Source organism: Anas acuta, chromosome 2 (assembly GCF_963932015.1).
Source record: "Anas acuta chromosome 2, bAnaAcu1.1, whole genome shotgun sequence".
Lineage (NCBI taxonomy): Eukaryota > Metazoa > Chordata > Aves > Anseriformes > Anatidae > Anas > Anas acuta.
In genome coordinates this window covers 132,847,912-132,874,817 of record NC_088980.1, presented here as the reverse complement: position 1 = coordinate 132,874,817, position 26,906 = coordinate 132,847,912, and the positions used below count along the sequence as shown (strand labels likewise).

At 39.8% G+C, this 26,906-nt stretch overlaps 1 protein-coding gene and 1 long non-coding RNA gene across 3 annotated transcripts; both read left to right on the top strand.

The window, feature by feature from the left end:
• Positions 1–3,101: 3,101 nt before the first annotated feature.
• PIP4P2 (phosphatidylinositol-4,5-bisphosphate 4-phosphatase 2) lies at positions 3,102–26,906 on the top strand. 2 transcript variants are annotated; one of them, XM_068672243.1, is made up of 7 exons: positions 3,102–3,327; positions 8,942–9,087; positions 10,558–10,664; positions 12,233–12,356; positions 17,950–18,002; positions 24,126–24,216; positions 25,331–26,906. In XM_068672243.1, the coding sequence occupies exons 1-7, from the start codon at positions 3,222–3,224 to the stop codon at positions 25,472–25,474; spliced, it is 771 nt and encodes a 256-aa protein (XP_068528344.1). In that variant the 5' UTR covers positions 3,102–3,221; the 3' UTR covers positions 25,475–26,906. The 2 variants fall into 2 exon arrangements, with proteins under 2 accessions (XP_068528344.1, XP_068528342.1); XM_068672241.1 differs by having other exon boundaries at positions 3,106–3,327; positions 8,939–9,087.
• On the top strand, positions 3,340–8,938 carry LOC137851280 (uncharacterized). Its single transcript, XR_011093103.1, has 2 exons — positions 3,340–5,859; positions 7,453–8,938. It is a non-coding gene; the product is annotated as an uncharacterized lncRNA (long non-coding RNA).

Below are 26,906 nucleotides of genomic sequence, written 5' to 3'. Positions count from 1 at the left end.
TGAAAGGTTGTTCTCAGAGGTACCGTTGGTTAATTTGCCTGTAAAATTTTCAAAGCTCTAGTAGCATGTTTTTCAGCTTACCTGAACGTATGGAGGCATTTTCCTCACAAGTTGTACATCTAAAATACTTTCCTTAACTCTGAGATTAATGCTGAATACAGGCATAGCTGCCTGGTGCATAGCATAAATTCCCTTTGTTAACAGCTACCAGCTAGGCAGGTCTTCCAAAAAATTTTCTATATATCCAAAATGGTAGTTTCAGCCCATAAATATCTGCAAAACCCAGGACCTGTTGGAGCCACTATCTATCATTTGGCCTTTACTGCTGAGGACCTTCAAGATTCAGTGGCAACGCGAACAGGTACTGCAGCACAACCCTGAGGAACACGTTGGGTGCACGGTGACCTGGATTTCAGGTCAGCCTTGGGGCAACGAGGTAGAAAAACATGCATTGTTCTTTGCACCGTGTACTAGTAATGCTCTGGCACCAAATTTGAGTAATGACTTATCCTCTGGGTAGCTAAGCCATGAGCAGGGCTGCTCTGGGGTGAGCATCCTACCTACCGAACAAGGCAGGATTTTCATAGACAGACAACTGCACAATGGTATAATTAAACATGTAATTAAGCATTTACCCAATGATTGAATTCTTCCATTTATAGCCTGAGTAACAACCAAGGAATGCTTATTACTAGCCAAACACATCATATTGTTTGACTGGGCAGCATTTGGCACCTCCTGCTGTTACTAGCTGGGTCCACCTAACTTCACTTGGAGATTGCACAGCATGAGCACATCTACATGTCAGGCTGCAATATCGGCATGTTCTTAGATGCATAGACTCAAAATACTGAAAAACTGAGGCAAATGACTGAGCAGTTACCTAATTGCTGTGACTTAGATTGATTAGCAGCTGAGGTGACTAAAAAGTGTAAAGGTCTTTGACAAGTCAAATCCAAGGAGCCGGAGGAATGCTTTTTTTTTTTTTTTTTTTAATCGAGAGTGGGTACTTATTTAGATGACAATCATATTTCAAAGAATAGGTCAGCACGCTGGGATATTTAATAGCAGCAATTCTCACCTTTATGTGCAGGCTTGAACTGTCACACCAAGTTGTGACATAGCTCTCACTTTGGGCAGCTGGGAGTGATCTTAGGGTTTTCAGTCATCTTCTGAGGCACAAAACATCTGTTTAGGGCAGAGGTCAATTTTCTGTAATTGCAGCAGGAGGGACTGAGTATTGGTGGAACTCAGTGCTGCCTAGCTGACAGCTTCCCAAAACAATAGAAATGATAAAGAAAACTGGTTGTAAATGCCAGCTTATGTGTTACGACTCTAAAATAAAGCCTATTCCTCTGTATTTGTTGAAAAGGGAGCTTTTTCAAGACCATGGTCTGAAGATGCACTGAAGATACACCCTGATGAGTAATATTACTATTTTTGGCCTGCAAATATCAGCCTAACAGTACCTCTGCGAGACAAAGGGTTTGGGAGCACAAAATCCTAAAAATCCCTAAAAGTCATCACTAAAAAAAAAAAGTCTTTAAGTATTGACTTGATCTTGAAATAGTTCTTTTTAAGCTGACTGAAACTGAAAGCTGTATCTAATTTATGCCACAAAAGCATCTTAAAGTTATTTGTCGTATTTGTAAGGAAGGGCAGTTGACATGGCACAACTGCATTTCTTACATGATGAAGACAGCTGGCCAAATAACCAGTTGCTTTACAGTATATTATTCCTTAAGGGGTAACAGCAGATCTAGCTCAGGCTCAGAGTATATTCCTGCATGAAATAACATCTAAAAGTGCTATTTTGTCCCAAATTGGAAAGAATGAAGAGTATTTCAAAATTTACTACAAAACATTTTTTTTTAGGATTCAAATAATCTCTGAAAACATTGTTCTTTCATCTCATTATGACTTTACCTTATGTATTCCATATTCTAGTTATTATAAATGAAGCATTTAAATCTTAGAAATACTTCAGCCTCTATTTAATTTTTTGATTATTTCTCCTAGACTTCCAAATTCATTGGTCTATTTATACGCTTGATTTCCTAGAGTCTAATTCTTTTGTGGAAAGCTGCTTCCACTGACATTTTAAAAAACATATACTATTTTATCTTATGAAATATATTAATAAATACGAGCAGCTACTGAAATCTCAGGCCACAGTCTCATCTGATAAAGGTTTCCAGTTGTGACTCATTACCCAATTCTTATGAAAACATCTCAGTGCTTTCCATATAACACATTTTAAGAAGCGCTTTGGCTTTGGGTAACCGCATGGTTGGGATGTGGGGTGCCACTTGGCAGCCAGTCTGATTTTGTACAAAGTAGCCTCTTATCTCCTGGTGTTATCACAGCCTGGCAATCTCTGACCTCTGGACAATGGATTGACGTGACACACGGGTGAAAAACATCTGTCTTAGCTCAATATGGGCTGAAAAATTCATTGGGAAAGGCTATCCCCTGTTCTCTGCCCGAGACTTCCAGATGGTGCCTGAGCAGGCTTTCAGGCAGAAGGAAATGAAGTCCTTATGTCCTCAGAGAGCTCAGTGACACCAAGGAGCTCCTGCTCGGTTGAGCAGCCGGTTTTTTAACACGCAGATTTATCTCCTCGCGTTTCAAGAGGCTTTAGAGGTTGCCACCGTGGTCACCCCTCAGCGGGCAGCGCCTCAGCGAGGCCCCCTCAGGCTCCTGCTCACAGCCAAGCCACCGGTAGCATTTCCCCGGCCTTCTCTCATATTGGTACCCAAAATAATCACAACCTTAAAAATAAAAACTCAAAAGCAGATTTCGGTGTGGGATTTTTTTTTATTATTTTTTAAAGGTTGTTACGCTTCTCCTCCCGACGCCTAGGAAGCTCAAGCTGAGCAGGAGCTCAGCCCTCCCCCACCTTCCTTCTCGGGGATACCGGGCCGGGGGCAGCCCCCAGCCCCTCTGGGGACAGCGGGAGTCGGGGTTGGGGTCCCCGGGGACCCTCCTGGGACCCTGCCGGGGCTGAGAGGAGCGGGGCGGCCCAGCCCGGCCGGCAGCGAGGGGGCCGGGCGGAGGCAGGGCCGCCTGCCCCAGCCCCCGCCTCTCTCCTCCCCGCGGCCCGTTCATCCCAGCCCCTTCCTCTGCGCTGCTTCTCCTCCTCCTCCTCCTCCTCCTCCTCCTTCTTCCCCGGCCCGGCCGCCCGCACGCCGGCAGCGGGGAGGGCCGTGCCCGCCGCAGCCATGGCTGCCGAGGGGGTGGACGAGCGCTCCCCGCTGCTCTCGGCGCCCAGCTCCGGCAATGTCACCCCCACCGCGCCGCCCTACCTGCCGGACACCAGCCCCCGAGGTAAGGCGAGGACGGCTCCGGGGACACGGCCTGGGTGGGTGGGTGGTAGGGGTTGGGGGGGGACCGCGGTTGGGTGCCCCCCATTTTGGCCCCGAGCCCCCCGCAGTGCCCTGGGGAAGGTGGGGGACCCCCGGTCGGTAACGCCGTGTGGGCCGGGTAGGCCGTGGGCTGAGCCGGATTGGGTTCCCTAAAAAAAAAAATACTAAAAAAAAAAAAAAGGCAATAATAAACGCTTACAGTCGCAGAGCAGGTCCGGACCAGTCTGCTTCATAACCACCTCGCAGGTCGGAGCTTGCGAGGTAATTGTGGGACTTTGGTTTTCCCATTAATTAGGAGCTGGATTAAGTCAAAGATGCTTAGCGCGGAGTGCCTGGATTCAGCAGGGCGAGCTGCAGGGCGCTGACTGGGGGAGGCACGGCATTAAGGCGCCCAGGCAGGGCAAATACAGCACCCAAATCGCTGTTTCATCCCTGGCCATCATCTGAGCGCTTCAGCAGATGGGTTTGTGCCCTGGCAGCCGGGTACAGTGGTAAGGTAGCCCACTGCAGTGTGGTGGTCCATGCCCACGATCACTGGGATGTCCTTGCAAACTCATTTCAAGGCCATAGCTGGTTTGGGCTTTATTCTTAAACAGAGCCAGGCATCATAGCTACGAATCGGCAATCTGGACTTAAAATGATGTGGTATTAACTTTCTTCTGCAGACTTAGAGAGATCATCTTGTTGATCGATGTTGAATGTTTAGCAACCAGGTGAAAATTCTTACCTATGAAGCTTAATGTGACTTGTAAGCCTTCAGTTTTAATACATGTTTTTATCCACTTAAACATTTCACAGCAGAAATCAAGGAAAACAAAGCTGACACTGAAGACTGAATAAGATTAGTGTAGCTTTACTGGCCTTTGAAATGTAAGATTACAGTCCTGCTGTCACTGGCTCCACTGTGTTGGCTATTTCTCAAGGGTTTTTATATAATTGTATAGATTTCTTGCATATGTATGTAACTAGAATGCTACAAGTGAGCACGGATGCTTTTTTTGAATAATATTTAAACAAGTGGCCAGCTAGGCCTCTTTGCCTTGATATGAATGTGTACTTCAGTTACTGCTGTGGCTGGTTAACTTCCATTTGCACAAAGAAGTACCAAACTGAAAAACAAGAGAGATTTTTTTATTATTATTTTTGCAATGAAGTTGTGTAGGATTGCCATCGTCCCTGAAGTTTTGTAGTTTAAAAATTCCAGACATCCACTGTAGTTTGAAGTCTCCTTACTCAATGTTTTTGTTCTTAGGAATCCTTGTTACTTTTGTATACGTTTCAATCTATTTAAAAAAAAAAAAAAAAAAAGCCTTTATATACTTGAAAAGTGCTGAAAACGTATCAGATCAGTGACTCATGTTTGAACTTGGGTTAAAATGTGTGACCTAGGAATAAACTGGACCCCACGTGCACGTTTTGGTTAGTACCCCTGCCCTGCTGTGTCTGTAACTGCTGTTAACTAATTTGGCAGCAGTGGCTGGGTGTGGTACTTGAGATAAGCAGCTTGTTCTCAGTGAGGAGGGACTGTAAAGCTTTCTTTAAATACCAAACTTGGAGTAAGTTTAGAATCTCTGGTTTAATCAGTGCACAAGCAACTGAACCTAGTACCATTTGATATATGTATGTACACAAATATGTACACACATTCCACTTTATAAAACTTGAAGAAAAACATCTGCAAAGCAAAATTTTGCAAAGGGGTCACTTGGACCAAGTAGCCCTAGTTCCCTTGCTTTATACTTGCGTGCACCAGTTACCCTTAGAGAAAGAAGCTCCATAGGTGAGCCAGCTAAAGAGCCTTCTTAGCTAACAGGCAGTCTTTATCTCTTTTCCTAGCACAAGCAGGGTGAAGAAGCATCCTCATGGGGAAATAGTTTGTTTTTAAAGCCTGTCTGCAGTGCTTCCTTGCTTGACACTACCAGAACGTCACAGAGCTTGAGAGATAGAGGAAGGAGGAAGAAGCCCTCAGTGCCCAAAACCACCACCTGAATGTATGCTAATAGATTTATCCCCATACTTGTATTTATCTGCTGTGCCCAATATGTAATCCCGAGCTTTAAATTAGAGACCCCGTGGTTTCACAGTAGTCTCCTCTTCCCTCGTTGGGCTGCAGCTGAGACCCACCTGACCCTTTTCAGTGTAAGCTGGTGGGTGGTTGGGTGCTTGAGTCCTGGACATGGCCTGTTCCTGCGCATGGCAGCAAGAAAGAAAAAATCTTTTAGATATGGGCACAGGGTTTAAGAAACTTTTCACGTGGACAAAGGCAGGGACAATCAGCTCTGCATCCTGTAGTAGAGTAATTATTATGTTACTCTGCTTTTTTTTTTTTTTCCCCAGTCGTCTTAATTTTTTCAGGCTTTTTAAGTCCTTAACTACCAGTCCCTGACATAGGTCACTAACTTTTTACCTCCACCCCCTCTCAGGTCAGCATAAAGCATCTGTATTTAAAAAACAACCCCTCCAAAGCCAACAAACTCATTTCTATTTGACCAAGGTAAGCTGCAAGCAGTTCCTAGTGGCTTCTGCCTTTTAGAATATCAAAAGAGGAAAGTGCCCAAGTACAGGAATCTTCTAAGGATGAATATGTGTTTTCTTCCGTTGCATCTCTCTCTCTCCTGTGAGGGTGATGGGAGAATTGTAAGTTAAGAGTAAGCTGTACTGCATGGCAGGGCGCTCTGCTACTTGTGCTGATCTAATTGCTGTTGGTTTATTATTTTTTTTTAGAAGAAAAAATGGTAACATAGAAATAAACTAGAACGTCAGTAGCAGAATACTGATGTTCAGTATCTCATTAGATGCATTCTGAAACATCAGCATGTATGTGAAATTTGTCCACCAACCATTCACATCCAGCATAGCGGACCTTCATGAACTGTTCCTTTAGGTGTTAGCCTGTAATTTAAGCTGCCAAAGAGGAGAAAAAACAGAGACAAAAGTCATACCAAGTACATATGTTAATATGATTTGAAAGTGGCTAGCATTTTTATTAAGGGATAATGAGCAGAAAGCTGAGACAAGACAGTTCCTTTGTTTTCCTTTTTAGCTTTCCCCCCACACTGTATTTCTCTTTACACTTTATTTTTGGGAGAGCACTTTGCTAGTTTTTCTTTTATGAGCTTTTCCAAGTGCAGTTCTTTAAACATGAAGGTTGCAGTGCCAAGATACCTCCAGCTTTCTGCTCTATAGCAAATGTTATTTGCTGCAGCACCACCCTGAAAAGCAGCCATTATTTGCTTGCTATTGTAAATCTGCTGAGACAGCAGGACAGGAGTGAAGAGGCTGCTTACCTGGAAGCCAAGCAGCTCCAGTATGAGGCTGGAGAAGTGGTTGTCTCGGTGCTCGCACGCGTTATCTGACCGACTTCCAAAATCTGAAGAGTTGTTGCTTGCAAAGAGGGTATAGAATCTTGCAAATACCTGGAAGAGTATAGTTGCAGATTCTTAAAGTATTCCAGGATCACAGAAAGCTGGAAGGCTTGGGGATATTCCTTTTTTTTCCTCCACTCTCTAGTACCCTTGTTTGCCTCTTACCTCTGCCCTGCTGCCAGGAGTTGAAAACTACCTCACTGTAAATGGAGAGAGCCAAGCAAAGAAGGCCTGCAACCTGTTTGTGACCTGGCAGCTGGGATTGAACTGTAATTTCTTGACAGAGTTTGGAGAAGGTGCCTTTTCCTTGTTTTGTCTCCTTTTTCTTGTAGCCAGGGAGCATACCAGTTGCTGGCTGCAGAAGCAGTTAGGGAGCCTGCTTATGGCTAACAAGCCCCTTGCAGCAACCTTAACTCGAACACTCACAGCTAAGGTGCTGCTCTTCCAGCTGTCTAAATTTCAGAACTGTTTTCTGCATTTCTTATAATCTAGGGGGCTTGAGATTGTTTCTGGTTGGCAAAGTATGTTTGCTTTATTTTATAGGTTGATATTTTTTGTTGTTGTTATTTCGCTTTTGTGTTTTGTTTTCCTGTTTTTGTATTTTGTACCTTGCTATATCTTTTTCCCTGTATGTGGCAGTCTCGTACTGAAAATCCACTATCACGGTATTGCAAAATAAAGCTGCTCTTAAAATTTTTCAACTGTGTGCTGTAATTTCTCAGAAGCAGAAAAGAAATCAGAAGAACATTCTGTTACCTGAGATTTCTTAAGGATGCTGGGTTCTGCAGCCACGATATCAAAGCTGAAGGTGTGAAGTTCCCTATCTCAAGTCGTGGAGCATCAGTCTGTGCGATTACATCAGGATTGCATTGCTGCATATAAGTGAATTTTGTGTCTCATCTGAAGTAATTCAAGCATGCTGGATGCTATTCTGAGATCCTCGAGATGTCCACCTGTCTCTGGCAAGAGTTAAAATGAAGTGCTGGGCTGGATTGTTTGTGGACCAAGAAGGAAAGAGAGCATGGAACAATGAAGATGCTGTAAAGCTTTGTGATGGTGTTTTGGATCTTAAGGACAGATGGAATCTCTTAAATCCATCGAGTTTGCAACAATGACGTTAAAATAGAGTCCAGGAGGGATGTGTGCCTCCTTACAGGCTTAAATTTAATGCTTGGGCTTGTCAGTTGTGATAGTAGCCTGCGATTTACCTCCACTTCAGCAGATACTGCTTTGTTCATAAGCTGAAAGACAGCTAATCTCTCATTATTTCTGTGAAGACTTCAATGGCTGGTTGGATGTAATCCTGAAATAATTTATTGATGTCCAAGGCTACAGAGAATTACAAATTAATATTCGAAAAAAGTTAACTATGAACTACTAAATATGCCTGTTCCGTATTTGTTTACCTGAAGAACCCTGAACTTGATGAAATAAAACCTGTTACATGCCAAATAACCGTGGTAGTAGGCTTGTGAGAGTTTGTTATGTGGAATTGTTTTCATTCCAAGGATTCTTAAACCGAGAAGGATCCTGAGCTTTTTCTCCCTGGTTTGTTGTGGGCTTGGGAGCTGAAATTGGCTCTTCCACAGGAACACAAGGCTTCTGTGTTCTCTGTTGTGTTACTCTGTTTTAAGTGACTAAAAACCCCCTTGTGCATTCATACTTTGGCTTTTGGTCAACAAAACTATCTGGAGCCCTTGAAAGCAGAAGCTCTTAAGGTTCAGTTCATGTATTTTCAAGGTGTTCTTTTGTTGGACCTCAAAAAAGGAGCATTTCCCATCCTGGTCTCTCGTAGGATCTGCTATGTATGCCCTCACCTTTTCTTTTTTAAATGCTGGGAGTCCTCTGTTAATTATGCCAAGTATACACCAAGTGTTAAGCTAGTTGGGGCTAAATATCTTGATCTTTTCATTTCCATAATTTTTCCTCTTTAACAGGACTCTTATTTTTACCCATCTGTGATGATTTATGGTGGTTTTGCGTTGCTGATATGCTTTACGTAGAGCTATGACTGATGTACTGTTACACAGAATTTGGGGAAAGTAAACATATTTGTCTGATGTTCATACTAATCGTTAACTTCCATGTTTTTTTTTCCCCTTTAATTCATTTTTTCCTTGAGGTTGTGGCTGTTAGAGACTGTATTTGCCATCTGTTTTAGGATCCCCCTGTTTGATTTTTCACCTGAGATTTCGTGCTCTCTTGCAGCAGAGCTTCCACCTCCATATACTGCCATTGCAAGTCCAGACGCCAGTGGTGTTCCTGTAATTAACTGCCGCGTGTGCCAGTCGCTAATCAATTTGGATGGCAAGCTACACCAACATGTGGTTAAGTGCACAGTGTGCAATGAAGCTACGGTAAAAAAACGATTTTGAGCATTTTCTTTCTGTGGAGGGAAGCGGTGGGAAGCTGAACAGTGTCACTCGTAGAATTCACATCCTCACCTACAAAGGGTGAGCCTCAGGCTGACCTCCCTGCTGATGCCCTGTCAGTGCGACCCACTGCTAGTGTAACTAGGGTGCAAGTTCAAGGGTTGCTGGTATAACTAGCAGCTAGAGCAAACCTTCACATGCTGTCTGACCACCTCAGCAGGGTGTCATTCAGAGGTAGGGGACAAAAAGCAAAGGTTTTGTTTAAGTAATTACTCCTCCATAAAAAAGGGTAAAATGTTTTCTGAAATGGTTTTTAGTGGGATGAAGAGAAATGAGGACTTAATTATTTTTAGACTGGAAGAAACAAAGTAACTAACCCACACTTTTCCCTGGATTTGTGTTTTCTTCCTGAAGTTCTACTTGGTCAATTTGTTAGCATGCTAACAAACCACTATACAACAATTTTTGAAACACAGAAATTACAGGTTCTGCTCCACTTACTGTAGTGATCACAGGCCTTTTTGCTCCTCCTCCTCTTTTCTTAGTGCAAGTCTTTGGCTTTTGAGCTTCTGCTTCTATTTTTTTTTCCCATCTGGTTTTAGTTTGGGGATCTGATACTGAGGCACTCCAGAGCTACTGGGGGCATTTGCTTGCAAAATGCTGGATTATATTTATTTTAGAAAAAGCACTTTAAATTATACCCAGAAAAAAAAAGACGCCTTATATCTGTAGGAAAACTTTTTTTTTCCACTTTTAAAAGCAAGAATAGAGAACCTGCCAGTAATACTCACTCTCCCTGCCAATATATAATGTTGCAGGCCACAGTATTGTCCAGGTTTTGAGACTTGTGATTTTCAGTATGAAAGAGATCCAGAAACTCGACTACCAGGTTTGAAGTAGATGAGTTCAATACACTTCAAAATAATATGACAGTTCAGCTAAGTCTGCATATTCCGTTAGCAACTGAGAGCCAGACTTTTGATCCTTTCACTTTTAAATAAAGCCATTACACCAGGCAAAGAGGATTTCTGGATATGTTGATAAACATATCCAGACATATATAAACATTTTTTTTTTTTTTTTTAAAAAAACATACCACTACTTCAGTTCATTTTGCTTTTTTAAATATGAGCTTAAGACTTGTGTTCTTTATTGTTAAAATATGAATGCTTTTTTTCATTAGTTTGCGGAATTTCTTTTTACTGGAAATGTCCTTGTGTGGAATTTTCACTTCTTCCTCTTTTGGGGGGTGGAGGGAGGTAGAGGAAACTTTTGATTTTTTTTTTTTCTTGACTCACACAAGTTTCCATCTATAAGAGGAACTGTATTCTGTTAAGAATAAACTGCTAAGAAGATCTTGTCAGTCTTAAGTTGTTCTGTTTTCTTGTACTTTTGAGAGGAAGAAAGTGAATTGCTGTGACTTCTCATGTGTGTTCTGTGCTTTTTTTTGTTTAGCCAATCAAAAACCCTCCTTCAGGGAAGAAGTATGTTAGATGTCAGTGTAATTGTCTTCTTATCTGTAAGGATACCTCTCGGAAGATAGGCTGTCCAAGACCAAACTGGTAAGAGTAACATCCATAATTTCCTGAAAACTTAATTATTGCAAATGCACAGGTTGCTCACTTTGTCTAATTCAGAGTGGGGATTTCAGAATGAAACAGGAAAGGAAGTAGCAGGTTGGCTTCAGTCCTGCCCTCTTTCTTTGTTACACAAAGCTTTCAATCTTGTTTTAGCCCTCAACTTTAATTTACACATTTTTTAGAACAGAAACGAGTGTGATTTCCATAGTGGGCATTCTTACTGTTGAGCCTACAGTGTTAAAGATCCCACTGAGGTAGGAGTGTTTCTTTTTCAAATGTTGCAGCCCAAATAGGAGAAACTGAAATGAAAGCCGGGTCTGCAGATACTTGAATAGAGACTAACCACACTGAGTGCCCTAGTTACCAGTCTGTTGTCTCTTCTGGTTTTGAATCATAGTTTGAGACCTGGGGGGTGAGGGGAAAGATTTTTTTTTTAATTTCTTTTTAATTTTTAATTTTTTTCTTTTTTCTTTTTAATTTTTTCTTTTTATTTTTTTTATTTTTTTTTAATTTTTTTTTAATTTATTAGAGAAAACCAGTAACATTGGGAATCTTTTTGTAGAGGGAGAAGTGTTCATGGGAAACTTCAGTCATAATGCATCATACATCTGGTAAACAGGTTGAAGCAGAAGGTCTCCAATTTTATTAAAATACTTCTTGAAAGACTGCACCTCAGCGGTTTTCCTAAGATAGCCTATGTATTTGTCTTATTAAAAGACAAGTAAAATTGGAGTAGTTTGAAGCAAAGAATTGGGGAGTATGCTGTAAATGGAAGGCTCTAGTCTGAAGGGAGGCCATCCAGCCTATGATGTTGGTTGTATAAGTGTAGATAAGATGTAGTACAAGTTAAATAATACTTTCATTTTTTCTTTTTTTTTTTTTCACGGTAGGAAGTCTGATCCTTGTTTTGCTTTTTGTTTCTTAATGTGGGTACTGTCATTTTGGGTGACAAATTGTGTAATTAAGTTGGAAATGTGCTGAACATAAAAGCAAATGCTTACGAACTAATTTTTTCCTTCAGGTGAAATAATTGTGTATAGTCAAAATAGGGTGTTTTTCCTCTAATTCACTCAATTTGAACAGTATTTTTACCATACAAATGCAGAGATGCTGCTTATGTTGACTTGTTTGTCAGTAGTGTGGGAAGAAGCAGAATCTGACTTGGGAAGAAGAGTTAGATTATGAAAGAGCAGGGACTCTTTCAACATATTTCATATAGGCATGTACATTCCATTTCACAGGCTTGCTCAGCCTAGTTATTAAGATTTCTTTTTCCTGAGGAGTGTTTCTACCATCATATGACAAGTCTTTGATCTGTACAGGGTTCTGGCTTGTGTAGCTGATAGTGAAAGAATGTTTTTGAAATTGAATGAAGACACCTTAGAGAAAAAACAAAACGTGGTCCATAATCTCTTTAAAAAAAAAAAAAACAAAACGCTATTGTAGCTTAAAAGTATAACATATTTGGTAGTGACTGACTGAACTAATTGCTTCAGTGCATCATCCTTTTGCCTGCTTAATTACGTGTACATTTAATGTTCTTAACACAGTAGACGCATCATTACTCTTGGTCCAGTAATGCTGATCCCAGAAGAGCAGCCAGCTCAGCCTGCCTTGCCAGTTCAACCAGATGGAACTAGGGTGGTGTGTGGGCACTGTGGAAATACATTCCTTGTAAGTAAAGCACCAGATTCTCCTCACCAAAACATGGTATTGCTCAGGCTATTGTAAGCACTTCTAAGAACGTATTGTCTCACTCTGTGGCATCTTTGAGGAACTAAAGCTTCTTCTGTGCTCATATTGCTGTGGATATCTAGTCTGTATTGGTTAATCTTTGCATTTCAAGAAAATGTGTATTGTTTTTCCTGTGCATGCATGGGTAAAGCCCAAAGTCACTGTTTCCACTCAGTGGTACAAGAGTCGACAGTGCTGGAAGAGGAAGTTACGCTTACTGGGTTCTGTTTGGATTCTCAACGATGGCTATGTTTTGCTGTGGCTAAGATGGCATAGTTTCTGCTTTTTCTGCATGGGACCCTGAATTCTGTTGATTATAGCACTAAACCACAAGTCTGTCTGTCAGTTGTTAATGAGGTGGAGATCATGGCTTATATCCAAGGCTGAAAGTTTCTCCTGCTCTTGTAGTGGAAGGATGCAGAATACTCTTTTGTCGCAAAGGTATTTTTTCTTTTATATGAATAAGGGTCTGCTGTACTTGAATTTTGAGTTGGGAACAGTCTCTGCGATACATAAGTAAGGTTTAACTTTATTACCTAGCAGTGCTGAAATGTGTGTCAGTTTTCTTTGTTATGGGAAATGGCTAAGATCAGTGATACAGCTGAATGACCTGTATTTATCACTGGAGTGTTGTGCTCCTGAAACAAAGGACTGTAAGATACAAAAGGGCCAGAGAATACTCAAGTGTGTTTTGTGAAAGGAAAAGGGAAGCTTAGAAGGTGGCACTGCGTGTTGTACTGTATTAGCAGAGAGGGAAAGTGATGGGTTCTGTAATGGAATAGACATGTTCCTTCAAATCCTTGCATCAGGCTTATGGTTCAGTGGGGTGTGTAGTAACGGCTTAATTACTATGGTAGGTGAAGGATGCAAGGAGCAAGAGATGGCTCTTATTTTTTTTTTAAAGGGGAAATAAGAATTTGGTTGGGAATTTGCAAGTAATGTAGTATGGGAGAAACCATTGGATGCTTGAGAAATTCTTTCTAGAAACATATATATTTAATCCTATTATAAGCCCTACTGAAGAAGTCTATAGTTAGAGATAGCTGGAGTGGGTTTTCTGTTTGCTTTTATTTCTTTTAAATGCAAGTCTGCATGTGAACTTATTTTTAATATTATATTATTACTAATTAACGTTACTAACAGAAAATTACTGGACCTGTGGAAGAGAGGCTTTTTTTTTTAATTTTTTTTTTTTAAGTGTAGTACCACATTACCACCTTAGGTACTTGCATAAACACTGTAGTCTGATACAGAGTCATAATTTTATTTTGTAATGTAGTTGTATTGTTTAGGAGAGTTTTAATACTGCATAGGCAAAAGTAATGCTGTAAAAGAGTTATAGTATTAAATTTTATTTTGATTTCTTAACATAAGAAAAAATCTCCATGGTTTAGTCGTGTTTTTTTGTTGTTTTGTTTTTTTAATTAGTCAGTCACTGAAGTATAAATCTCATTAGTAAGTTGCTGGCCTAACTTTGGATGCTCTCATAAGCATGGGGTTTTTATTTTAGTCTTTTTCTTTCTCTGCAGAGAGACCAAGTAAACTTGGTAGTTTACACCTTGAACTACTTTAGGTGAAATTCTTCTGTGAACAGTTAGGATAACAAGAAAAAAAAAACAAACAAACAAAAAAAAAAAAAAAAAACAAGAGGCTAGTATTGTGCATAACTACCAGATTAGGCCTTAAAAAGCTAAGGTTTCTAATTGGGAATTTGTGCATGTGACTTCAGATCTGATGGTTGCTTTAATGAACTGCATTACTTTGAAATTCATAGTCCTACCTGCCGGTAAGACTGGTTTACACAGTGTTTTAAAAAGAAGCCCTCAAAATCATTAAAAATATGAGGCTTGTGTTCTCTTACGAGAAGCATGAAATAAACCTTTTTACTTTATACGGCTTTCCCACTTTTCTTTGCTTCAGTCTTTTTCTGTTACTAAGTTTAAGGTTCTACAAATGAACATTCTTCATTAGGAAAAATAAAGTTACTTGGGGTTGGGAGTGAGCAGGGAAGCAAAATATAGTAGCAGTGCTTTAGGAAACCTGAAACTTCGAGTTTTGTGAGTTTATATCTGCACTTTGGCATCTCTACACTGTAAAGCAAATACGTAACACTAGATGCACCTCTCAGCAACTCTATAAGGTATCTCCTTTGATTCACTTGGCAGCAAGATCATTAAAATTGTATTTATATATATTATAAAAACTTTATATATAGAGAAATGTTATATGTAAATAATTTTAATATAAACTTTCTATGTATATAAACTTTATATATAAATGTAGTAGACAGACAAAGCTAGAATGCCTGGGATGAGAAAGGCAAATTGCCAGTTGCTTTTTCTGTGTTGTCTTGTAAGAGTATCAACTTACCACCTTTCAAAGAGGTTATTTTTGTTATTAAAAAAAAAAAGCATAATTATGGGCTGCTCCCTCATACCACGTGCGTAGTGTTCATTTTAACTTATTAAAAGCACGCTATGCACTGTCCTCAGGTTTCTCAACTGGGAAAATATATTAACACTGAAGTGATGGTATAGCTGAACTATGGTAGTTAGTTGCATTTTGTTCACCAGATTTTTTTTTTCTTGGATAACCTGATAGGAGGCTTATTTGTGTTAAAGTTTCCACTGTTTCTGGCAGACTTCAAAGTTGGACGTGTAGATAAAGTGGTAGAATAGAAATGTAGGGCAAGACAAGAGTTTAACCATTGTGCTAAATCTCAGTTTGATCTGGTTTGGGCATTTCTGAGAGCTTGTGGACTTGTTCTGTGGCTGAGTTACTGCTCCTGCCAGCAGTAAGTCACTCCCTGCATCCCTCTGCCAGGGGCTCTGCTGCTGATTTATAGTCATCAGGGGGCTGAGCTGCATTTGGAAATGGTGGCAGGTGGGAGTGGGGGCCTGTCCCCCCATCAGCCTGTGTGACCTTCCTGCTTCCAGAGACCCTTGAAGGCCGGAGCAGGCTGTGTAAGGCACAGGCTGGGGGATAAGCACTGTGCTCTGTCAATTTGATTTGGTAAAACTAATCAAATACAAAAATAGTCTGAAATAATTTAATTACAAAAAAAAATTAAGAAAAAATTAAATGTTTTAATGTTTTAAAGAATTTAAATTTGCATAAGTGTCTTGCTTTCCTGAGGGACTCTTGGGGTGGCACTGGAGTTGAGTGAGGGGCTTTTTTGACAGAAACACCTGTATGTGCTTACATAGCTGTGTAAGTCAATTAAAAAAACACACTAACTCACTTTGTCTTGTACTGAATGCATTGAGAACTAATCCAGGCTCAGAAGGTAGCAAGTTTTTTAATATTCTTCTAGTAATTCTTCCACCTCATGTCTCTCATTTTTATCCCTAGTTGAAATGTGTAAGATCTCTATAATTGTCTCCTAATTGGTGATTTGGGTAATCATTCATTGTGTTTCAGTTGGAGGGGGAGCAGTTTATATTGCTAATTTTCATGTATCTAAACTCAAGTTTTATTACCACCATGAAACAATGTTAGGTACTCCAAAGCACCCAGGCATGTCCATAAAAATACCAGCTATAAGTGTAATTTAAGCTACTTGTAAACACACCAAAACTCCAAGAATTAAGACACATTAAAATGACCTTTCCCTACTTCTGATAATGTGATCTGAGTTCTTGTAGTTTGAATGTTGACACGTTTTTTGTTCTTTCTATGAGTACGTCCTGTGTGTGCAGAAAGGATCATAAAAGTTAGTGCTTCTGGTACTTCCAGGTAAATTGAAAGGAAAACAGAATATAAATGCTTTTGAAGCTCAAATGCATTTGAGTTTATATCCATTAATGATTATGGTTAATAATTAATACGAAATCTTAAATAAAACCATAGAGAGATCATTAATGAATAACTTTGGAAATACAGTTGCCTACTCTGGAATAAAACAGTAAACAGAAGTGAAGTTGAATTACAGGTATGCAAAAATGAAAGCCCTGGATTTAGACTTGCTTCTATTTCTGGAACTGTAGTTTAAGTAGCTGAAAAACCATCACTGAAGAGGCCTGGTGCTATCTCTGGTGCTGACCACTGCATGTTACCCACCCTCACTGAGGACACCGAAGGGAAATGGGAGTAGTTTTTGCCATGGATGCATGCAAATAATCAACTTCTCCCACATTCCTGCCAGAGAAATTAACTTTAATGCTCATAAGATGAGTTGCTCAGGTGGGAGTAGAACTACAGAACCTTTCATTTTATCCTTTTAGGGATCGAACCAAACTGTGTTAAATCAGTTTGGCTGAGTCCTTGCCTTGTCCAGAACCAGGGGGAAAATCAGTGGAGAATTTTCCCCATTAGAAGTAATTAAAACTGAGGGATAGAGGCAGGAAAATGTACAGTAAGCATTATGAACCAGGTCCTTGCTCACAGAAAAACCTACTGGTACCAGTTAGGCATTATAGGCCACATCCTCTGTTTGATTGCAGAGAAGATCGTAAATTTGTTCTCAGTGCTGTGGTGTAGCCAGGTCCCATGTTCTCTGGGGCCTGTATGTATGGGCTCTGATTTTGATTTGTGTTTTGTAGCAGTTAAAATAATACGATTTGCTTCAGTGGACTGACTCCTGATTTCTCACAGAGATAAGGAGGATCTGAATGGAGAGTTTAGTATCCTGGGCAATAGCTTCTAGGTGCTAGCAATTTGCAGTGTGTCTCTTGCATGAATTATGAGGGGAGGGGAGAATTATGCTTAACAAGGAAACTGTGCTAACTACCTCCAGTTGGGAAAGGCAGCAGGGAAGAGCTTTAATTACACTATAAATACTTACAGAGTGAAGAGGGATGGTATCCTCTTGTTCAAGGCAAACATCTTTGAAATGTCTGCTTAATACTTGTACTACCATAGAGTACAGTGTAAGAAATACTGCTCATTTTGAACAGGTACATGACTGCATCCTTTGGTGGGTGTAATGCTAGGTGTTACTGCTGCTAAGGCTGTTCCCAGGGAGACTTTAGTCTGTGCATGGAAGGTTGTGACTGTACGATGTATGGATTTATGTATCACCTTTTAAAGATGTTATCTTAAGTAGTCAATAGCATTCTTAATTTCATTTGTGTAAACCTTATATTTTAGAAAATAAGTGTCCTTGTTCTTTAATCTTTCAATGTTTAACTCAGTCTTCCCAAGTGATGCAAGGGTTGGGGAAAGATGGGAAAATGAATCTATCGGTAATTATGCCAAAGAAAACACATTTATTTTGATTCAGGGTACGTTCATAGACGTGGAAGAGGAAAAAAAAATGTATTAATATTTTGTTGCCCATACTGTGCCTGTGGTTGAAACCACATTACGTCAAGTGAATCTTGTAATGCTAAGACGAGTCATGGGAAATTTTCACATGGAAATCGTAATCCTATGTTGCCACTGACAAAAGGGCACCCCATTTACGGAGGAAAGCAAGAAACAAGTCAAAGAAAGCCTGAGAAGCAAAAATGTTTTCACAGTGACGTTTAGCATGAAGTACAACAAACATTTTCTCAGGCCAGTTTTTCAACCTTTTTATTTTTTCTTTTTACAGTGGATGGAACTGAGGTTTAACACGCTAGCAAAATGCCCGCACTGCAAAAAAATGTAAGTTTTCCGAAAGCAAGGTTGCACAGTCTAACTTTAAAATAAGTTGCCAGTTTCTTCCATAGAAGTCATTGGAGTAAAGTCTGTTTGCCATGCTGATTAGTTTTGCCATGTTCATACAAATTTCAAGGCTCAACAACGTGTTACATTCACATGAATTTTCCACTGTATGTATGAGTCGGTAACTCTTGACAAATCCAACCTGCGTTTCTTAAAGTGCTCTGGTTGAATTGTCAGAGGCAAAAATAAGCTGCTAACAATAGACAGAAATGGGTTGCTAAAATTAACGGAGGCTAGGAATTCTTCTTCTTGTCTTTTTTTCTTTCATCCTTGAAATTTTCCTGCTTCATGCAGTTAATCAGGTAACGCGTTTAAAAGTAGAATTGTCTTATTGTGAATGACTGAAAGGAAATAAGCTTGTCTTAATTTTAAAGAGGCTTTACTGATTTCATAAACTCAACAACTACCTTACGTTAAGCATCTTATTAAGTTTGTGAGTTTAATATTTATAAACTGGAATAACTCATCTACTTTTTTTGCTATTACTTCAGTAAGAGGGAAGTATTCCTTGTGAGTGAAAAATTAGAAGATGAGAGCTATAAAATGGTTTGGTTTTATTTGGCTCTTGTTTTCTTTTTTTTTTTTTCCCCTGAAGATTTGTTTCTCCATTTTTAGGAGAAGATGGCATTATTTGATTGGTGTATATGGATACTTCCTTTGATAGGGAAGTCCAAGTTCCAGTTAAAGGAGCAAATGCTTTATATATTGGGAACGGAGAACTGCAGTTGTGTTGAAGGGAAGCTAGCAGGTCCCTTAGGAAACAGGAGGCTTAGAATAAATGTACTTCAGCTGTTGGCATAGCTCAGCCTTCAGAAGTGATAAAAATCTTTTAGCAGAGTATTTGATAGAGAAGTCTTTGTAGTGGTATGTCTAACCTAAGGGGTGTAAGTGATTGGGTATGGAACAGTGCATGTGTTTGAGTTTGCTGAGGTCAAATAAACTTAGGCTCTTGATGAGATATTACTTTGCAGTTTTTTTGTTTGTTTTTACTGGCTGCAGTCACATTCAGTTTTTTCATTTTCAGGGCTGGGGGAAGGGCTGATGTTTTCTAGGGTTTGTTTGTTTGTTTTTAAACTAGTTGCAGTCTTATTTTTTATCACTTAACACTTGACAGGTAACCTCATGCCATCTTTCTTTTTAGACTGTCCTTAAGTACAGAATAATTGATTTGCTGTTTAACCTTTGGGGCTGTTGCGAAGTTTTTTTTCTTTTCCTCTTCCCAAAAGTTACACCATGTGATCACTTGGCCTGCCTGCTGTTGATTTATATTACTTGTGTTTTAAAAAATAGCTGGAGTCAAAGATCCCTTAGCATTTTGTCTTCAAAGTGCAAAGCATGTTGTGTGTATGTAATAAAACTGGACTATCTCTGCAGTGCAGCCTGGGAAAGTGACAGCGTAAGCAGCAGCTGAATTACAGAATACAAAACAGATTTTAACAAATTAACTTTTCTGTCCATGAACTGAGGATGCAAATAATTAAATATTATAATTTAACTTTGAATGGATTGCTTGGTCTCTTCCCGCCTTTGCGATGTGATGGCCAGGAGCTCTGCACTTCCAGCAGCATAAACACTTCTAACGCATGGATTTAGGGCACAGCATAGGTGAGGCAGAACTTTGAGCCGTGGTGATGGAATAAACAACCGCAGTGACCTGCTGCTTTCTCTCAGCCCTTTGTCCAAGGTCACTGTATCTGTAGCCAGGTACACAGAAGGGAACCTGGGGTGTTGCCAACTACTGCAAAACTTTCTTCATTAGTAGCTGACAGGTCAGGTGCAAAAGTGTTTGTTTCTTCTGTTGAACCAGTTGTGGATTGTCACTTAAAAAAGGATAGTATAGATTGAAACAAAAGGCACCTCAAATACTGCAACAGTAAGGCTTCCAAGAAGATATCTGTTGAGAATGAAATTCTCAAATACTTTGTGACTTTTTCCACAAACTTACACTGCAGTGAATCTCTGCAAATGGCTTTTGAAAAAGGAAAAAAAAAATAAAGAGGAAAAAAATTGTTAGGAAATGTAGGAAATGAGCTGTGATGCAGGTTATAATCACTTTTTTGTTAACCGACCAAATCTTTTTGGAGATGGATTACAAAGCTGCTGATGCCGATGTGGGTGAGGTGTTCGTGGAAGTCATGGCAACATGCACATTACCTACTGCATCAGGACAAACAAAGGTAGTTGCTGAGGAAGTTGTTGCCATAGGTTTTTATTTTATCATATAGACAATGACCTGAGAGCAGGGTTTCTTTCACTGTTGTAGTGTTGTGTGTTTCAAAATACCCGTTGTTTTGTCAGCCTGTTCTCCCACCTCCCCACAGAAAAGGAACCCACATTAATTTTGCTATCTTTTTGCCTCCATAAAACCTGCAGGACCTTTAAGCAAGAGAGTGGTTGGGATTCTGGCATTATTGCAGCCTCTAGTTCCAGCAGTGCTTTTCACCTTCAAAATACTGGCATTTTGATTTTGCCTCTTAAAAACACTCCTAAAGGCACATCTGAAATCGTGGTAATAACTCCTATTATTTGGAACATAAAGAGGCCCTCTGTTCTTTTCTGGGCCACTCCTTTAATAGACTTGGTCCCTTGAGGTTTTCTGCTTGTTACCACCTGATGCTTAATTGGCTTTGGTGTCTCCTGTACCTGCTACTGCTGCTTGAAGATCTGCAGGTGCCTCTGCTTCCTGAGCAGTAGCTTTTCTAAGACAGGATTCTAGATTAACAGAATGGTTTGGGTTGGAAGGGTTAAAGATCATCTAATTCCACCCCCCTTCCATGGGCAGGGACGCCTCCCACCAGCCCAGGTTGCCCAGAGCCCCATCCAGCCTGGCCTTGAGCACCTCCAGGGATGGGGCATCCACAGCTTCTCTGGACAGGTGGACTGCTGCCTTCTTGATGGTTTTGTGGTGTCTTCACCCTCTTTCGTCACTCAATGAAAACAGCTTCTGCTATTGAAAAATGTTCTTTTGACCCTAGTTTTGTTATTTCTGAAGGTGACTGTCAAACCTAGTGCAGTTTGTAGGTTTTGGGATATGGTTCAGCTTTCTGTATTAAAATTAGATCTTATGATTGTGTGTCTAACTTGGGGTAGGTAGAATGAAACTTTAATACTTAGAGTGGCCCAGTGACTAGTATCACTGAAAATTAAATTCCTAATTTATCAGGATTGCTAAATATTCCCATGTTTATTATGTGATGTTAGAAACGTAATATTTGTATTTCAACTTTCAGTAGGAGGGAAAAAATGCAGTTAAAATTAAATGAAGACTTTTTACTTTTCCTCCATCATTTGAGGACATTTCTCCCCCACCTTTTTTTTATGGGTAGTAGGGGGCAAAGCTTGAGAGAAATATGGATGGAGAATAAACATGGCACCTTCACTACTATGATTACAAAAACAGGATCATAAGTCAGACAGCTCTGAAAGTGAAGGTTTCTCTCCTAGAATGAACTTTCCCTGTGAAATATGGAGTGCAGTAAATATCATGCATGTTTTAGGTGTGTTAACCATGATGTTTCTACCAGCTTGCTGGGTAGTTACTACAGATTTTAAGTTATCCAGCTCCATAATGGAAATTACTTTGAGCATTGAGCTGGCAAGTTCTGCAGGAGGAAGGAACCTACAACCAATTTGGCAACTCAGTGCTCATCAACTCAATTTTTAGACACTTGACTCCCTTTTACACAGCTTCTGGTTGGTTTTGTTTTCCTCCAGTAACTTGGAATCAGACAACACATTCCTTCTCTAGAATGGCTGTGGAAGTATTTAAGGAGGTTTGGGGGAACTGTTTGTGTATGTCTGTGTTAAGATTTGTCTCTAGCTGATAGTGACCGTTAACCAGTGATAAGGGTGAGGGAATTTCCACTTGGGGAAATAGCAATACCTATGTGCAACCCTTGCCTTACAAGATGAAGCTCAACCTGTGCGCACTAGTTTGAGTTTTTTCCCTATTTTTTTTTTCCCTGGGGCATTTTAGAAATTCCTTGTAGAGGAATAAAATTGGAGTAAAGCTGCTTAAGTCTCTCTATTTGAAGGCTTTCTAAGGTGAATGCTTTAAAAAATGCTAGTCACATGCAAAGCATATGAGGCCTTACTATGTGGTTAAGTAACTGGAGCCAGAAATTTGGTCAGTCATATGATGGATGCGCTACTTTAGTCCAGCAGGGCTTTCTTCTGTTACGTGTTTACCTCAAATATGTTGAACCATCATGAGATGAAAATGACTTTCGCTTGCATCTTTGAACACAGTACAAGAATCCCAGTATTTCCAAAGGCATGCCAATCTCCCAGAGTGGGAGCAAGTACTTTAATGATGATAATACACTTCAGGTTGCTTTGAAACTACCTCAAAGACAGATCATAAATGTTACATGAAAGCATCTCAATCTGTTTGGCTTCTTCAATTCTCTGTATTTCAAGGGAATCAAGTAATATTCCTCGTTACTATAGCTATATGTGATTGGAAACGCTTGACCAATAATCCTTAAGTCAACCAATGCTGAGCTTCTAGCCAAAACTTTCTAACCTGTAGTGAAGAATCTAACATTTTATTAGCATTTTATATTCAGTTTAGCTGAAGCACTATAATAGTTTGTTTAATGCAGTAGGCAGAGACTGCTGTCTCTCTTGGAGTTTGTAGCCTAGATGATGAGTGACAGAACTTCCAAAGGATTTATTTAACTTGGTTGCCAGCAGTGGTTTGCACAGCTAATTTAGCTTGCAGCAGAACTAAAAGAAAATTGGTAAGCAAAAATATCTTGTCAGATTTTTGCAGTTACTACAACTGACTTAAATGTCTAAGGAATTCCTCGTGCTGAAAAGTTTTTTTCATGTTTCCGACTAAAACAGTTGGGGGGGAGGTTGTTTTGTCTGTGTGTTCGTTTTTGCTCTTCAAGAAATGGGGTAGTGTTTAGCCAATTCACAATACTGAGTGAAATATTCCAGTAAATAAATTGTGCAGGTTGTTACTGTTAAGACGTTTAGGGGCAGCAGAACTGATTTCCTGGTGCTTAGATGCAGTGGATGTATTAGAGATGTGAAGCTTCCAAGCAAATTTGGCAGCAAGTTGAATATGAGCCGGCAGTGTGCCCTGGCAGCCAGGAGGGCCAACCGTGTCCTGGGGTGCATCAAGCACGGCATCGCTAGTAGGTCGAGGGAGGTGATTGTCCCGCTCTACTCTGCGCTGGTGCGGCCTCACCTCGAGTACTGTGTGCAGTTCTGGGCACCACAGTATAAAAAGGACATGAAACTGTTGGAGAGTGTCCAGAGGAGGGCTACGAAGATGGTGAAAGGCCTGGAGGGGAAGACGTACGAGGAACGGCTGAGGGCACTGGGCCTGTTCAGCCTGGAGAAGAGGAGGCTAAGGGGAGACCTCATCGCAGTCTACAACTTCCTCGTAAGGGGGTGTCGAGAGGCAGGAGACCTTTTCTCCATTAACACCAGCGACAGGACCCGCGGGAACGGAGTTAAGCTGAGGCAGGGGAAGTTTAGGCTGGACATCAGGAAGGGGTTCTTCACAGAGAGAGTGGTTGCACACTGGAACAGGCTCCCCAGGGAAGTGGTCACTGCACCGAGCCTGACTGAATTTAAGAAGAGATTGGACTGTGCACTTAGTCACATGGTCTGAACTTGGGTAGACCTGTGCGGTGTCAAGAGTTGGACTTGATGATCCTTAAGGGTCCCTTCCAACTCAGGATATTCTATGATTCTATGATTCTATGAAATTTAAGGGTTTTGCAATCCAAAGACTACTCAAGATTCTTACCTGGGTGCACTGTGAACCCTGGATGTGGATGCATACAAACCATAGGTGTGTTACTACTCGTTGTTGCAAGTATCTAGATATTGAGATTTTTTTTTCTTTTGTACATCTTCATTTATTGTGCTTCTTTAAACAAACGTAGACTCTGTCCTTCACTGTTTGATATAATTGTAGAATTGCCCTTCAATTCCATAAACTCAATACGTATTGCCGTTCTCTCCCCTCCTCCCCTCCTTTTAGACTGAAGATACTTTTGTGTGGTTCTCTTCTTTGAATTTAAAGTACTATTTATTTTCTAACAGTTCTTCTGTTGGAAGTGCGCTGCCTCGGAGACGTTGCTGTGCATATATTACAATTGGCATGATATGCATCTTCATTGGAGTTGGATTAACTGTGAGTGATGTACTGCTTTATACTTGCAATGGTGCAGAGGAGCTCCCTGGATTTGAGCAAGACCTCTTAAATTTGTGTATTTTTGTCATCTCTGTTAAAATTATGGACTTAATCATCTGAGTTAGCTAGAGAAATGAAATGTTCCTAAAAGATCGTTACTCACTTTGAGATTATTTTCCTCCTGGTGTTAAACTGGACTTTTCATCTTTCTGTGAAAAATAATTTTACTTCTTTTTAGAAATACCAGAACATTTTGATCTCGCTAGGGCTCTTAAAACTTCTAGGTTTCCAGAAATACATATTGCTGCATAGCCAGGAATATAAGTCTCACTGCAGTGGAGGGGAGTTGGCCTCAAAAAGAGTTGGAACTTGTACAAATTATAAAGGAAAATACATGTTTCTAAGGAGTAAAACCAGATAATAAGCTATTTACAAGTAATTTACAAATAAAAGTAACAAATTGTATTTACAATATAAATATTTACAGAAGACTCATGCTGCTATTATTCTATTATTTAGAAAACTGTCTGGCTTGCTTCATGCTGAAGTATCTAGTAGTGATTATTAGAGACCTTTTTACCCATAGTCACAAAAATAAATACTGGGAAATGCCATTAGTTGGATTCATGTGTGATTCTCTCTATACATCTAACTTGTGTTACAACCTGATAACTTAAGTGTGTGAGCTTAAATGAGTTTTGAAGGATTTTTCCATTTTTTTTTCCTACTAAAAATAGTTACAGCCAGAAATAAAGACAGATTATTTTTTTTGACAGCCTTACTGAATTTGGTCAAAATGTTTCCTCATGAGGTATGCCCAAGAGGCTTGGCTTGTGCAGTCTACATCCTTGGAAAATTTTGGGACCCAACCAAATTAGAACGCTGAGCAATTTGGCTGATCCTGTTTTGATCAAGAAGTTGGACTAGAGACCTCTTGATGTCCCTTCCAAGCTCATGATCACAATCCAATTTTATGACCATAAAATTGAGCTAATAAAATATTTGATTGATCCTTAACAAAGTGAAAAAGATACTGAAATACTTTAATACTGTTTCTTCCCTGAAGAGCAGGTAGTGCTATGTTTCACACTGTTTCTTTTTTTTTTTTTTTCAGGTTGGTACGCAAGATTTTGCCAGGAGATATCATGCAACGTATGTTTCTTGGGCTATTGCTTATCTCTTAGGTTTAATCTGCCTCATCCGAGCCTGCTACTGGGGAGCCATAAAAGTCAGTTATCCAGAGCACAGTTTTGCATAGAGAAATTGTTAGGTTATAGCAGATGAGCATCTAGTAATTCTGGATATTACATCTTGGACACTTTTAAATCTTTCCTGTACGGATTCCATTCTGTTCAAAGTAGTTCTAAGACTGGGGGTCTCTAAGAACAAATGTTCATTGCACTACATAATATGCAACTAGTTTGTTTTGCTGCTAGATTCCCTAGCTCTGAATACTAAAGCTGTGTTTACATGTTCATAACTCTGTCTTTATAGGTGTTGAATTTTATTTCAACAGACAGTATTAAGTTTTACATTTCCTTTGTTATGTTAAAATCAGTCTGCCATTTTTCTAGATGATCAGTAAGAATTCAAAAGCGAGAGTGTTTATAAGTGTTTCTACAGTAGCTTCACGTTTGTACTTAACGTTTTAACTAAAATTACATTAAAGTGGCTTGCTTTAAAACCTAAGCAATAAGCATCTTGCTTGAACTGCTTACTGTATCTTTTGCCTCAGATCATAGTGACCTTATTCAGGAAATGAAAGTTACGAGTGTACTTCAAAAGACTGTGACACTGTTGCTAGAGAGACATTTGTAAACACTGTATGCTTTGAGATTTTCAGGTAAAGAGATGCTCTTTTGGTAGTCCAATTAAATTTCCACTTATCCAGGATTGGATTTCAGTTAGGATAAATGCTTTCTTCTCAAGGATCCTGGGACTTTGGTGGGTTTTTGTTTTTATGTTTTAACTGGCAAATCCTAAAAGCCATGCTCGGATTATGGAACTCCAGTTACTTGTGCAAGTTCCTTTACAGGGTCTAAGGGAAGCATTTCATATGACTTGTTTAGAAATACTCCAGCGTCATGTAGGTGACTATAAGGCGGTGATGGGTTGCCTCTTACTTTCCTTTGATCATGTCAGATTTTCCCTCTTTGGGAGAGTTATGCACGGGTCACTGCAAAGGGAGACACTGTAAATTCACATCTACTGCTGTAGTAAGAAAATGAGCATTACTTGGATCATTCCAAAGTAATTCAAAGTACATCTAGTCAATTTAGCACTGACTTAATAAGAGAATACGGAAACAGAAAGCTTTTTCTAATGATGTATTCACAAAGGATTGAGGGACCAGTTCTTGCACTGCTCATCTTTACAGTTTTAAACAAGTTTTTGCTAAATTCAGAAGGAATGTCCTGAGTAATTTAGACTGTAGTTAATTTAGATAATGGGGTTGGATGAGTAAATTAATGTGGATGTTTCAGGGATACATGTAATTTAAATTATCTGTGTTTCTCCGAGGACAAAATGCTATTCAGATATGGATTTTGGAGCACAATAAATGTAAATGATCAAACTGTAAATGATCTGTCTTTGTATGATGCTAAATGTATAAAAGCAGTAGCTCAGGATTACATTGTACCTTTTACAAATAAACTAATAAAGAAATAAAGATTATTATTCAAACTTAA

Bases quoted from the DNA above. Each gene is read 5' to 3' on its own strand.
- PIP4P2 (XM_068672241.1), top strand. From the start codon at position 3,222: ATGGCTGCCGAGGGGGTGGACGAGCGCTCCCCGCTGCTCTCGGCGCCC. The intron at 18,003-24,125 runs GTAAGTTTTCCG...ATTTTCTAACAG, and splicing joins TGCCCGCACTGCAAAAAAAT to TTCTTCTGTTGGAAGTGCGC. The intron at 24,217-25,330 runs GTGAGTGATGTA...TTTTTTTTTCAG, and splicing joins TCATTGGAGTTGGATTAACT to GTTGGTACGCAAGATTTTGC.